General features: G+C 52.4%; 3 protein-coding genes and 5 non-coding genes across 8 annotated transcripts; 5 read left to right on the top strand and 3 right to left on the bottom strand.

The window, feature by feature from the left end:
• Nucleotides 1-210: 210 nt before the first annotated feature.
• On the top strand, nt 211-317 carry LOC127532751 (U6 spliceosomal RNA). Its single transcript, XR_007940381.1, has one exon. It is a non-coding gene; the product is annotated as a U6 spliceosomal RNA (small nuclear RNA).
• Nucleotides 318-934: 617 nt separating this feature from the next.
• On the top strand, nt 935-1041 carry LOC127532750 (U6 spliceosomal RNA). The gene has a single exon (XR_007940380.1). It is a non-coding gene; the product is annotated as a U6 spliceosomal RNA (small nuclear RNA).
• Nucleotides 1042-1656: 615 nt separating this feature from the next.
• LOC127532749 (U6 spliceosomal RNA) lies at nt 1657-1763 on the top strand. The gene has a single exon (XR_007940379.1). It is a non-coding gene; the product is annotated as a U6 spliceosomal RNA (small nuclear RNA).
• Nucleotides 1764-2378: 615 nt separating this feature from the next.
• On the top strand, nt 2379-2485 carry LOC127532748 (U6 spliceosomal RNA). The gene has a single exon (XR_007940378.1). It is a non-coding gene; the product is annotated as a U6 spliceosomal RNA (small nuclear RNA).
• A 615-nt stretch (nt 2486-3100) lies between these two features.
• On the top strand, nt 3101-3207 carry LOC127532747 (U6 spliceosomal RNA). Its single transcript, XR_007940377.1, has one exon. It is a non-coding gene; the product is annotated as a U6 spliceosomal RNA (small nuclear RNA).
• Nucleotides 3208-4354: 1147 nt separating this feature from the next.
• LOC127532674 (atherin-like) lies at nt 4355-5663 on the bottom strand. Its single transcript, XM_051944678.1, has 3 exons — nt 5390-5663; nt 5054-5302; nt 4355-4968 (listed from the first exon to the last, which is right to left on the bottom strand). The coding sequence occupies exons 2-3, from the start codon at nt 5107-5109 to the stop codon at nt 4365-4367; spliced, it is 660 nt and encodes a 219-aa protein (XP_051800638.1). The 5' UTR covers nt 5110-5302; nt 5390-5663; the 3' UTR covers nt 4355-4364.
• A 94-nt stretch (nt 5664-5757) lies between these two features.
• Nucleotides 5758-8020, bottom strand: LOC127532672 (uncharacterized). Its single transcript, XM_051944676.1, has 5 exons — nt 7718-8020; nt 7373-7618; nt 6521-7082; nt 6192-6416; nt 5758-6113 (listed from the first exon to the last, which is right to left on the bottom strand). Exons 1-5 carry the CDS (start codon nt 7934-7936, stop codon nt 5773-5775), a joined length of 1593 nt encoding a protein of 530 aa, XP_051800636.1. The 5' UTR covers nt 7937-8020; the 3' UTR covers nt 5758-5772.
• Nucleotides 8021-9383: 1363 nt separating this feature from the next.
• LOC127532735 (uncharacterized) lies at nt 9384-10660 on the bottom strand. The gene is made up of 4 exons (XM_051944770.1): nt 10303-10660; nt 10036-10226; nt 9867-9933; nt 9384-9455 (listed from the first exon to the last, which is right to left on the bottom strand). Exons 1-4 carry the CDS (start codon nt 10636-10638, stop codon nt 9384-9386), a joined length of 666 nt encoding a protein of 221 aa, XP_051800730.1. The 5' UTR covers nt 10639-10660.
• Between the last annotated feature and the right edge of the window lie 3260 nt (nt 10661-13920).

Here is a 13920-nt window from a genome sequence, read left to right as displayed (position 1 = left end):
GCAGTTTATCCTCTGCACTGCTGCCAAATGGGCCTCCCCTCCCGTTTCCTCTCATCTTCCACTGACTGCCCGCCCACAAAAATCAGCCCTCTTTCGAGTGCTAATTACTGGAGCTGTCTATCATGGATGGTAGCACTTTACCTGGCACCGTCTCAGGCCGGCGGTTCCCCCAGCAGGGTATATGAGGGAAGGCCCTTCCTTCCGGCAAATGTGCTCGCTCAGGCAGCACATATAATAAATTGGAATCGATACAGAGAAGATTAGCATGGCCCCTGCGAAAGGATGACACGCAAATTCGTGAAGCGGTTCCCATTTTGATCTAAATAAATGTCCCGTTGGGTTTGGCCTAAATGAATTTCAACTGTGTGAAGGACTTGAATGAGGGTTGAAAGAAGATATACCAAAAGTAAGATTTGAAAAAATACAGACAGGGTACTTGTCAGCAAGAGATAATGCCGAATTTGGCCTTTTCTTCAGCCAGAAAGTGCAGTGAATCTGTCATCCTAGGCATCAGCCTGTGTTGGTTGCCCCTGCTGGACCTAGCACGAGTATGACTCACCATCTATGGACATTTCCCAAGTGCTCTCCATTTTGGATTCAGTACGAGCAACTTTCCACACTGTGTCTGACACTACAGCAGATGATCAAGCAGACCCATTGTCAGGTGAGAGATCCACACAGTGTCCTTGGGATATGTCACAGGAGGTGAAGTGAAGCTTTGCCAGCAGTTTATCCTCTGCACTGCTGCCAAATGGGCCTCCCCTCCCGTTTCCTCTCATCTTCCACTGACTGCCCGCCCACAAAAATCAGCCCTCTTTCGAGTGCTAATTACTGGAGCTGTCTATCATGGATGGTAGCACTTTACCTGGCACCGTCTCAGGCCGGCGGTTCCCCCAGCAGGGTATATGAGGGAAGGCCCTTCCTTCCGGCAAATGTGCTCGCTCAGGCAGCACATATAATAAATTGGAATCGATACAGAGAAGATTAGCATGGCCCCTGCGAAAGGATGACACGCAAATTCGTGAAGCGGTTCCCATTTTGATCTAAATAAATGTCCCGTTGCGTTTGGCCTAAATGAATTTCAACTGTGTGAAGGACTTGAATGAGGGTTGAAAGAAGATATACCAAAAGTAAGATTTTAAAGAATACCGACAGGGTACTGGTCAGCAAGACATAATGCCGAATTTGCCCTTTCTTCAGCCAAAAGTGCAGTGAATCTGTCATCCCAGGCTTCAGCCTGTGTTGGTTGCCCCTGCTGGACCGAGCACGAGTATGACTCACCATCTATGGACATTTCCCAAGTGCTCTCCATTTTGGATTCAGTACGAGCAACTTTCCACACTGTGTCTGACACTACAGCAGATGATCAAGCAGACCCATTGTCAGGTGAGAGATCCACACAGTGTCCTTGGGATATGTCACAGGAGGTGAAGTGAAGCTTTGCCAGCTGTTTATCCTCTGCACTGCTGCCAAATGGGCCTCCCCTCCCGTTTCCTCTCATCTTCCACTGACTGCCCGCCCACAAAAATCAGCCCTCTTTCGAGTGCTAATTACTGGAGCTGTCTATCATGGATGGTAGCACTTTACCTGGCACCGTCTCAGGCCGGCGGTTCCCCCAGCAGGGTATATGAGGGAAGGCCCTTCCTTCCGGCAAATGTGCTCGCTCAGGCAGCACATATAATAAATTGGAATCGATACAGAGAAGATTAGCATGGCCCCTGCGAAAGGATGACACGCAAATTCGTGAAGCGGTTCCCATTTTGATCTAAATAAATGTCCCGTTGCGTTTGGCCTAAATGAATTTCAACTGTGTGAAGGACTTGAATGAGGGTTGAAAGAAGATATACCAAAAGTAAGATTTTAAAGAATACCGACAGGGTACTGGTCAGCAAGACATAATGCCGAATTTGCCCTTTCTTCAGCCAAAAGTGCAGTGAATCTGTCATCCCAGGCTTCAGCCTGTGTTGGTTGCCCCTGCTGGACCTAGCACGAGTATGACTCACCATCTATGGACATTTCCCAAGTGCTCTCCATTTTGGATTCAGTACGAGCAACTTTCCACACTGTGTCTGACACTACAGCAGATGATCAAGCAGACCCATTGTCAGGTGAGAGATCCACACAGTGTCCTTGGGATATGTCACAGGAGGTGAAGTGAAGCTTTGCCAGCTGTTTATCCTCTGCACTGCTGCCAAATGGGCCTCCCCTCCCGTTTCCTCTCATCTTCCACTGACTGCCCGCCCACAAAAATCAGCCCTCTTTCGACTGCTAATTACTGGAGCTGTCTATCATGGATGGTAGCACTTTACCTGGCACCGTCTCAGGCCGGCGGTTCCCCCAGCAGGGTATATGAGGGAAGGCCCTTCCTTCCGGCAAATGTGCTCGCTCAGGCAGCACATATAATAAATTGGAATCGATACAGAGAAGATTAGCATGGCCCCTGCGAAAGGATGACACGCAAATTCGTGAAGCGGTTCCCATTTTGATCTAAATAAATGTCCCGTTGCGTTTGGCCTAAATGAATTTCAACTGTGTGAAGGACTTGAATGAGGGTTGAAAGAAGATATACCAAAAGTAAGATTTTAAAGAATACCGACAGGGTACTGGTCAGCAAGACATAATGCCGAATTTGCCCTTTCTTCAGCCAAAAGTGCAGTGAATCTGTCATCCCAGGCTTCAGCCTGTGTTGGTTGCCCCTGCTGGACCTAGCACGAGTATGACTCACCATCTATGGACATTTCCCAAGTGCTCTCCATTTTGGATTCAGTACGAGCAACTTTCCACACTGTGTCTGACACTACAGCAGATGATCAAGCAGACCCATTGTCAGGTGAGAGATCCACACAGTGTCCTTGGGATATGTCACAGGAGGTGAAGTGAAGCTTTGCCAGCAGTTTATCCTCTGCACTGCTGCCAAATGGGCCTCCCCTCCCGTTTCCTCTCATCTTCCACTGACTGCCCGCCCACAAAAATCAGCCCTCTTTCGAGTGCTAATTACTGGAGCTGTCTATCATGGATGGTAGCACTTTACCTGGCACCGTCTCAGGCCGGCGGTTCCCCCAGCAGGGTATATGAGGGAAGGCCCTTCCTTCCGGCAAATGTGCTCGCTCAGGCAGCACATATAATAAATTGGAATCGATACAGAGAAGATTAGCATGGCCCCTGCGAAAGGATGACACGCAAATTCGTGAAGCGGTTCCCATTTTGATCTAAATAAATGTCCCGTTGCGTTTGGCCTAAATGAATTTCAACTGTGTGAAGGACTTGAATGAGGGTTGAAAGAAGATATACCAAAAGTAAGATTTTAAAGAATACCGACAGGGTACTGGTCAGCAAGACATAATGCCGAATTTGCCCTTTCTTCAGCCAGAAGTGCATTGAATCTGTCATCCTAGGCATCAGCCTGTGTTGGTTGCCCCTGCTGGACCGAGCACGAGTATGACTCACCATCTATGGACATTTCCCAAGTGCTCTCCATTTTTGATTCAGTACGAGCAACTTTCCACACTGTGTCTGACACTACAGCAGATGATCAAGCAGACCCATTGTCAGGTGAGAGATCCACACAGTGTCCTTGGGATATGTCACAGGAGGTGAAGTGAAGCTTTGCCAGCAGTTTATCCTCTGCACTGCTGCCAAATGGGCCTCCCCTCCCGTTTCCTCTCATCTTCCACTGACTGCCCGCCCACAAAAATCAGCCCTCTTTCGAGTGCTAATTACTGGAGCTGTCTATCATGGATGGTAGCACTTTACCTGGCACCGTCTCAGGCCGGCGGTTCCCCCAGCAGGGTATATGAGGGAAGGCCCTTCCTTCCGGCAAATGTGCTCGCTCAGGCAGGCCCGTGTGCGCGGCGGCGGCGGAGCGGGAGGTCGCCGGATCGATCCCAGGCGACGGCCGAATTCTGCGCAGTTACCTGCGTGCGGCGGCGCCGCGTTCAAGACACTCTGCTGTTACACTGTACATGATGTTATGCTTTGTGCACAAACTGTTAAAACTAAATTAAAATCATACATAAATCACACATGTACTCTGTATATACTGATATACATGTACTGTGCTGCAATGTATATGTCCTCTGTGCGTGTGCAGTAATATACATGTCCTCTGTGCGTGCGCAGTAATATACATGTCCTCTGTGTGTGTGCGCAGTAATGCACATGTCCTCTGTGTGTGCAGCAATGTGCATGTACTCTGTGTGTGCAGCAATGTGCATGTACTCTGTGTGTGTGCAGTAATGTGCATGTATTCTGATTTATTACTCTATTAACTGACTGTTTCCCTCCAGGAGACTGTGCAGAACCAGAACCAGAACCTCTCGACTCCATCTGCCCCTCAATGAACATCAGGTAATAAAAACAAATAGTCATTCCCTCTCCTCTGGGGGCCTCCTCATGTTCTCCCTCCACTCCTCCACAGTCATTCCGCCGACAGCTGCACAGTATGACACACCTGCAATGCGTGTGTGGCCAGTGTCCAGCCGTTTTAGCTGGCCACACTTACTGCAGGTGTACTGTGCAGTCTGCCGGCGGACTTTAGTCCCTAGTGGTGGGCCCTCTCCTGCAGCAGCAGCAGCAGCCGCCTCGGCTGCCTTCCTCTTCCTGTATGCTGTTGTTCTTGGCAGCTTTGTCTGTCCAGGAAGAGGAGGGGCTGCAGGAGCAGAGCCGAAGGCTGGAGGATGAGGAGGAGGAGGAGGAGGAGGAGCAGCAGCAGCAGCAACAACTGTGGCGGCAGCGGCAGAAGCAGCAGCAACAGCAGCAGAGCCAAAAGCTGCAGGATGAGGATGAGGAGGGGCTGGCTGACCTCCAGCTGAAGGTCCGGGGAAAATAAAGGGCTGTCCCTGCCCCACCTGCACCAGGGACAGCTGTTTGGCAGCAGGGAGAGGCCGGACTGCTACTACTGGAGCAGGGACGATTCCCGTTCCCTGCTCCAGCACAGTCCTCTCCCAGGCCTTCTGACGACGACAGAACCTGAAACACACAGAGAGACTTTAGGCTGCTGGGTTTTCATAAAATAATCAATCTCAGATAACAACAGCTTCTTATCAGCTCTTACCACTGGGACAGGGTTCTTTGATTTAGCTCAAAGAGCTGGATGGTGGTCTGAGCCATCAAACGTGGGCTCAACAGCACTGCCTCTCTGATGGCCACGTAATCGGTGAGGACGAGGGACCACCGGGTCTTCGGGACCCCACCGACACGGGCCGTGGCGGGGTGGAGACGGCATAGCTGGCTGCAAATGGCCTCGACCAGGCGACTGGTGCTGGGCCAGTTTGCAGGGCCCGTGTTCAGTCCGAGCAGGCAGCTAGAAGGCAGCGGGGGATGAGATGGTGTTAAAATACAGGACTGGAGCAGATGGTGGTGGAGGAACGGCTGTTTGAAAGAGTCCTACCGTTGGAGACTCTCCTTTCCAGGACAGGAGGTGTTCTTCCCCTTCGCTGCCTTGAACCGCCCCGTGGGCTGCCTCTCCCGGTGTCTGGCAGGGTAGACGACTCGCCTCTTGTCAGCCTCTGGCAGGCGCTGCCAGACTGCAATCAGCCTGTCTACCCTGCGATCAGAGAGCCCCTGAAGGTTCCGGATCTCCACCAGGGCCTTGGCCAGCTTCAGGACATGCTGGTATCCTGGCTGGCCATCAGGACCCTGGATGTCCTCCCGAAGAACCACAGATGGAGAAATGTAGACATTGAGAAGCAGAAAGTATAAAACGCGATGAAATAGTGTCTCCGAGGTGCTTTTTATTTAGATGAAGAAACCGGTTCCTCTGCCGTTACATTATTAGGGTTTAGTGGTTGCTGAAATTACCTCAGAGTCGGAGGAGTTCTGAGTCGGTCCTTCAGGGGCCTCAGGAGGGGCGTCCAGGTCAGTGGCGGCCGGACCGGATGGCTCAGACCTGGGTGCGTCAGCTGGATCACGTGACCGGGCTGCTGCCGCTGTGCTGGTGGACGGGGGCTCCAGCTGGAAGACTGTGGGGTCCTCGCCGTCGTCCACAAAGCCCTCGTCCGCCTCCTCCAGTGCCTGGATAGCAGCAGCCTCGTCCGGAGCGTCAGGGTCCAGGCTGACATCCTCAAGCACGCGTCCGGTCTGCTGGTACAGGTACTCCACCCCGATGAGCTCACCTGAGACAAAGCAGGAGGAGGGTCAGACTCACTGTTCCAACAGCTGACATAGTGATGGAGAGTTTTCCTATCATCTACCTGTGTACGCAGCAGGCCTGGTGAAGTCCTGAACCATCTGAAGGCCAAGCACCCGTTGGCTCTTCTGGTTCAGGACGTGCTTGAGGTGGCCACAGTAGGAGTGCAGAGACGCCACTCGCTCCTCAGCTGCAACCGGTGGTGCAGCTGCTGCTGCTCTGTCCTCATTCCACCTCACCAGTCCATCAACCAGGAACGCCTGGAAGTATTTGGCGCTAGCACTTGTACCTGACAAGCAGATTTTAAATCAGACATGAAGTGTACAGCAGCAGTACACGTCACACACGGACTACACAGTGTTTCTGTATGGCAGGCTGAGAGACAGGAGTTACCTGGGATGAACCGGTGGAGGTGGAGGTGGAAGGACTCCAGGGATGTGGAGCCCCTGGCGCAGCGATAAACCGGCAGGCTGACCCCGCCCTTCGTCAGCCTGCCGGTCTGGGTGTACAGCTGCACCCCCGGCGGGTCCTGAATGCAGCTGAGGTGGCGTCTCTGCGTCTTCCAGATGTCCTGGATGCGGAGAGCGTCTAGCAGCGGGATGTCCAGGGTGTCGCGTCCTGCCGGACCGCCAAAGGTGTCCAGGAGGTCCTGTATGAGGAGTGCGGTCTCCTCGGCCCCACGCGTCCGGCGACGACAGTGGAGCCTCAACTCCTCCTTGGAGATCCTCCGGATCACCTCGGCGTCGGTCAGGCCGAACATCCCGTGCTTCCCCTCCAGCTCGGACCGCTTGGCCTCAGTGAGACGGCGGGCATCTTCGGGGTCCACCTCGAAGATGCAGTGAGACAGCTGCCTCATGAAAGTGGGGTAGAGCTGGTGTGACTCCGTGGTGACACCTGATGCAAAGCGCCGCATCAGGTGCCAGATGTCCAGCCTCACCAGCAGCTGTCCCCACTCCTGACAAACAGAAAATAAAATAGAATAGAATTAGAAATGTCCTTCAATAAAATATCAATATAAAATATCTACATGAAATAATAAAATGCACATGTGTATTAAACAGCATTTAAGAAGACAACATGTGAGTTTTCATTATCTGTGAGGTGGCTGGAAGTGAAACAGCTTTTATGTCCAAGATGTTGTAAATGTTCAGAAGCAAACCTGTCCTGACTCTGGTCTGCAGTCATGAGGGTCAGGACCATGAATGATGTGTGACTGTCAGGAACACATTAACCTCAGGTACATACCGGGAATAAGGCAGCCGTCTTGGACACGCCGTCTCTGTTGCAGCAGTCCCGGTCTACGTAGACGAGCTGGGGGGGAGGTACCCCGGCGTGCTGGTATCTCCTCATCAATCTTGCCGCCATGCAGGACAGGCCCTCAGAGCCCTCTGAGCAGGTGAGGACACTGATGAGGACCTGTCCGTGCTCGTTGCCCACGTTGGTAACCCAGGCGGCCGTGTCCGAGGAGATACCTGCGAGCTTCTTGGTCACCTGGACACAGAGACAGACAGGTTTCAGTGGGGGGGGGGGGAGAGAGAGAGAGAGAGACAGAGAGAGAGAGAGAGAGAGAGAGAGATGAACTTCCTTCACCTTCCTTGTGGAATCTATCTTAAGGATGGATCCGAAGGTGGACGTGATCCTGGCCTTGTACTCCTCCAGCCGCGTCAGGACGTCGTACCCGTAGACGGTCAGCAGCCATTCGGGTGACGGCAGAGGGGGCATCTGGGGCTGTGGTGTAAAATGCCCCCAGACAGAGCCAAAGGCCAGGAACTGCTCGCACACGCCGAGGTAGTGGATGGGTCTCCGCATCCAGGAGTCAGTGTGGGTCTCCCGCAGGGTGTTGTACAGCTGAGTGGCACTGTTACCAAGCGTGCGGGACTTCAGCTGTGCAACCACCCTCAGGTCACAGGACAACCTGCAGCAACAAACAGCAGCATCAGTCTCAGTGTCATCCATGTCCGACACACAGGGTCACAGTGTGGCTAGACTGCCTCTTACCTGTACGTGAGTACAGCTGGGAACTGGCAGCTGTAGGTGGGGGACAGCTGCCTGATGATGCCCTGTGACCAGCCCCCGACCTTCTTCTTACACCGACGGCACTCCAGGTACTCAGTGGCCATGAGATACCAGCCGTCGATGTCCAGGACCCTCCGGATGGTCCTGTACAGCCCAGCCTTCACCATGGACCCGGAGCATGAAGGCTGGGGGCATGTCAGCTGTCGGCGCCAGATCCTGTGTGGCATCCACAGGAACAGCCGACATGCGAAGAAGGGGTCGGGGGACGCGGAAGGCTGACTGTAGACCGGCCGGGTCTGGGGAGGGAACCACCAGAGGTTCAGGTCTCTGATGAGACGTGGCCTCCCCCTGCTGTCCCTGGAAAACAGCACCCGGCCGATCCACTGCTGCTGCTCTGCAGTGAGAGCTGCTCTCCAGGTCTCTGGGAGCAGCTGGAGAGAGAAAAATCCAACAAGTTCAGCACCTGAGGAGCAGCACAACACCTGAGAGGACACGCCTACTGTCTGACAACTCACCTCAGCACCGCCAGCAGGTGGACGAAGATGAGCCGCCTGCTCCATGGCTGCAGGTGGTGGTGGTGATGGTGGTGGAGCCTGGACCAGTGGTGGAGCGGCGGGCAGGGCCAGAGGAGCATGAGGCTCCTGTGAGGCCTCCATGAGCTCCTCATCTGTGGGCTCCTCTGGCCCTGCAGAGCTCCCATCAGCCCTCTGTGGCAGGGAGGACGTGGAGGGAGGAGGTGGAGGAGGAGGGAGGAGCGAGAGATGGGCCTGTACTTCTGAGGCTGCAACAGAAATGTGAGGTTTTAGTTCCATGAATGGAGTAAGGATGAGTTGAGGTTAAGGAGCAGAATCAGAGAGACGCCATGAAAGCTGATTACAACGACGGCTGAATGCAGGCAGCAGCTGGAGGAGGGGGAGGAGGGTTATGCAGGTAAACAAAAGCGAAATGGAGTAAAGGTGTGTCTACAGGTGATCTCATTAGTCAGGATGATTCAGGTGGTGAGCAGCATGGCAGTTAGTGATCTGAGATTAAAACCACAAAGACACCAGAAAGTTCTAATGTGACACAAACTTACTGTTCAGTTTCCAGTTTTTCTGTCATTCAGAAACATTTATAAAGCAGAGGGAAAAACAAGTCAGCACGTATTCAATATTTCTGTTGTATTCAATATTTCTGTTATCAACAACATGTTCCAGGTGTCAGTCTGTCTTTAACAAATACTTACACTCTTCTGCGTCAACTACCGCCTGGACCAGCTCTTCATCTGTGGGCTCCTCAGGTTGTTTTGAGGGAAGAGCTGGTCTGCAGGAGGCTGGAATGGAAATACAGAAACATGAAGTAAAGAGAGAACAACAAGCAAAGTCTAACTGTGTTTCACTGAGGATGAACTGGAGCTCACCTGGAAATGCAGGCTGAGAAACCACCAGCTTCTTAATCTTTGCCTGCATTTCCACCGCAGACAGAGAACGCCGGCCACAGACAAAAGCTGCAAATCTGAAAGCAGACGACATGAAAAACATGAAGCTTCCTTCACAAAAATCCTCAAAGATCACCAAAGTCAGACATCAGCACGATGAAACACATACTGGGATGCAGCTCTGGGACCCTGTGTTGAAGCCGAGACAGAAGCAGAGCTGCTGCTCACAGTGGAGGATGTGGAGGTCCTGGCAGCAGCAGCAGCAGCAGCAGCAGGGTTCCTCCTCTGCCTGTCTCGGCTTCTGACATAGTGGACGGCGTTCTCCATCTGCGTGCCTGGAGCTGGCGCCTTCCGTTGCAGGTAGTTGACGAATCTGCAGATGATGCAGGTCCTCAGGTGACTGAGATCTTCACTGATCATCCAGCAGATGTTCTATCATGACAGTGTTTTGAATTGTATTACAGTGAAAACATACCGGATCTTCTTGGGGTCCTCAGACTCGTACAGGCTCCGCAGGGTCTCAAACTTGAAGTCCCCGAAGCCAACAAGGGCCTGTCCCTCCTGTCCAGGCTGCAGGGACTTCACCCGGGCCTCCTCAAAGGCTCTGTGGAACCCGACGGCTTCCACAAAGTCCGGGTATCCAGAGGAGTACCGGGTGAAGGCGTCCTGCAGGTCCACAAAACAGAGTTAGAGCTGCTGCAGTCAGACTGGATGTCAGAATAAATCAGGTCCAGTCATTCACCTTGTTGGCCATCAGCGGGGACTGAGACCCTGTCCTCTCTCGCTCCTTCTGGTGGGATGAAACCAGGTTCACAGCATAGCCCACGTCGTTCTCCAGCAGCCAGTGGAAGGTCTGGCCCTGGTACCGGCCGAACTGGACCCTCCACCGGCTCAGCACCAGGGTGGCGTTGGTGACGTCTCCACCCATGGAGACGACGTGGGCCCGGGCCTCCTCCTCCACCTCCTCTGCTGGTCTGGCCCTGCAGCTGGCCTTCTGGGGCCCCAGAGCCTGAGCCTCAGAAGAGGCCTTCAGGAGAAGGGTCCCATTAGGGGCCCTCCTAAATGTTGGATGTTCCATCTAAGTAGAAAAAATGACAATGAGCAGAGGACTGCAGCAGCACTGGAAGATGACTGAGAACAGAAGATGCATGGAGGACACCAGTGAGGAGAACTTCCTGTAGATGATGATAGCAGAAGACTCAGTTTCTGTAAGGAACAGAAAATCTATTCAGATTAGTGACAGCCTTACAGATCAACACTCTCTCATTCTATACATATACACACATGTGTGTGTAGATCTGTGTACACATTCACACACATGTATATGTAAACCCAAAATATACACATGAACGAACACACACACACACACACACACACACACACACACACACACACACACACACACACACACACACACACACACGTAGATATACCTGTACGTGAACATCTAATTATACACGTGTGAACATGTTACAGCTTACTTATTACGGCCATAAAGCTGTTTAATGTCGAGAATTAACGTACCAGCATGAATTTTAGCCTGCTATCACACCACATAGAGAACACGCTATGATGCTAAGCTATTAACACACATAACGGAAAACTGTAGTACATCAGTTTCTGACACAAAGCAGCCACTTTTCCACAATTATTTCGACATGTCCAGTTAAAAAACACACGACGGTACCTGAGTGTGATTGAAAGCAATCAAACTCCTGATTTTTAAAGCAGTTTTGCACAATTATTTCTTTAAAATGACAGAAAGACGTTGCTGCGGTACTTACTGTAGATTCCGTGACACTCAACGGCGGCATGAAATTCGGTGCTATGGTGCTAGGGAAATGCTGAGTCATGTGACCTAATTGGAACAATCGGGGCTATCCCATTGGTTGCCAAAAACTCGACAGAAGAATTCAGAACAAGCGAGCGACGTGATTGGCCGAGCGACCAGGAGAGGAGGACCCGGGGCCAGGGGCAGAGCAGGGGGGAAATTGGAACAATTGGAACAGAGAAGATTCGGAATTCATAGGCGCAAAGGAAGCGGCCCAATGTTCTGGGGCCCCCCCGGTGGCAAGAAGGGGCCCTAAACAGGCCAAACGGCGGCCGAAACGGGGGGGGCCCTGGGGCCCCAGCGCCCTCCCCCTGCCTGGAGGCACCCCTGGTGGACACAGGGAGGACTAGCTCTCCTCCCCCTGCCGAGAGGCGCCCCTGGTGGGCACAGGACCCCAGCTCCCTCAACAATCAGAGTCATTTGTTGTTGAAACAGTCACTTTTATTCAACAAACAAAAGCGCACACAAGGAAATGGAACAACTCAAACACACAAAGTTTTTCATTACTTTCCCTCTTCTCCCTCCTCTCCCTCCCTCCTCTTCTTCTCAGCTTCCCTCTTCTCCCTCCTCTCCCTCCCTCCTCCTCTTCTTCTCAGCTTCCCTCCTCTCCTTCCTCTGCTTCCTGTAGCGTTCGCTGACTTCTGGCTGTTGTCTGTACAGGCTCCATCTTCTCAGATTTTCCTGGTAGAGGTCCTCAGTTGTGACCCCCCACGGACCTCGGTGAGCCACTGCTCCACTGTCCTCCCCGAGGGGTCGGTTGCCTGGCAAAATGTCTCTCTGGTTTTTTTCCGGATGCTGTGGCCCGTCGACCTCAGCATCCGCTGGTTGCAGCGGCTGCAGGTCCTCTGCTTCCGAGGCGTCAGGACCTCAAGGTGGCTGGCCTCCTGTTTGACTTTCCACCGCCACCTGGTGGTCCTGGGCACATTGCTGTTCATCCATTCCTCCAGGGTGAGCCCGCCGGAGATGGACCTGCAGTACGTTTTGTCCCTGTGGACAAAGTGCCCAGAGACAGAGGTGGCCTTTCCACAGGCAGCGCACACCGAGGCAGCAGTTTTGTCCCTGGAGGTCCCCGGCTGTGAAGAACGAGCAGGAGCAGGAGCGGAAGCAGGAGCAGAAGAAGGAGCAGGAGCAGGAGCAGAAGAAGGAGCAGAAGAAGGAGCAGGAGCAGGAGCAGAAGAAGGAGCAGAAGAAGGAGCAGGAGCAGCAGGAGGGGTATGGTGGGTCTCTGGGGTACAGTTCCCCCTTTTTTCAGCCCTCCTGTCCCTCCTTTTTTGGGCCCATGTTCGAAGGTTCCTCTGGTAGAGGTCTTCCTTTGTCTCCCCACCCCTCATCTCCGTCAGCCACTGCTCCACTGTCCTCCCAAGCAGGTCAGTATGTCTTGTCCCTGTGGACAAAGTGTCCAGGGACAGAGGTGGCCTTTCCACAGGCAGCGCACACAGAGGCAGCAGTTTTGTCCCTGGAGGTTCCCGGCTGCGGGTCCTGAGACACAGGAGGAGTCGTCGGGGTACCGGGGGTCTCTGGGTCATCCGGGGCAGACGGCCTGGATGAAGCTAGTCAGACAAAAACAGGTTTGTTACAGTCAACACACCAACTGAACACTCTGTGTTTTTCATGTTGTTTGGTTTTACAGATGAATAAAGGTACATCATGTACATCACCCAGTAATCACCTTTCCTTCTCCTCTTTCCTTCCTTCCTTCTCTTCTTCAGCACAGGAGGCCAAAAGGGTTTTTGGTACCTCAGTGCAGGTGGAGGGATGTAGGATTTCCTGTCAGCCCTCCATTTCTGGACCTCCTTCCTCCTCCAGGCCCACAGATCCCTGTCCCTCTTCACCTGGTCTTCCATCTCTGCATGAGCACACAACAGACACAAGGTGTGAATCTAATGGAGCTGCACCTTCAGCACTGAGTGACTTCTTCAGGGCTTCACAAGGTAACCACACACATCATACAAACTGTCATAAAATCAACTGAGACTAAGAAATAATATAAAATAAAAATGTGTAATGCATAAATAACACAAACAAATTCAGACACGCATAACTTGACTGAGTTCCGTGAGAAAACTCACCAGACAAGGAGCCAAATACCAAATGAGCAGATGTGATGCAGCGTCTCTCTCCCTCAGCAGCAGTCTGATGACAACTGAAGGAACTCTGCAGCTTACCTCCAAATCTCCTCCTGCTTTTGTCTCATCCAATCACGTGTCAGCTCCTTTGATGTCCTGTGATGTTCCAGCCATCACCTCAAAGGGAGGCCCGTCCCTGCAGGAGGTCAGCAGGAGCCTTGAAGGTAACGGGTTCATCAGCAGAGTGACCCAGGTGCTCATCTTCACACCTGTATGTGAACAACTCCAGCTGCCTTCAGAGTAACGATCCCCCCTCCCAGCAGTTTGAAGTACATTTTTACAAAAAGATTCATACAGATGAAAGAACAAAGTTTTTCAGTAAATGCTGTCGGTATATATTTAATCTTGATCTGTTAATTCATCCTATTTCCCATTTTAATAATAAAGGTTTATCTTTCCTTTC

The sequence above is a fragment of the Acanthochromis polyacanthus genome, chromosome 24, assembly GCF_021347895.1.
Source record: "Acanthochromis polyacanthus isolate Apoly-LR-REF ecotype Palm Island chromosome 24, KAUST_Apoly_ChrSc, whole genome shotgun sequence".
Taxonomy (NCBI): domain Eukaryota; kingdom Metazoa; phylum Chordata; class Actinopteri; family Pomacentridae; genus Acanthochromis; species Acanthochromis polyacanthus.
This window is presented reverse-complemented; position numbering and strand designations above follow the sequence as displayed.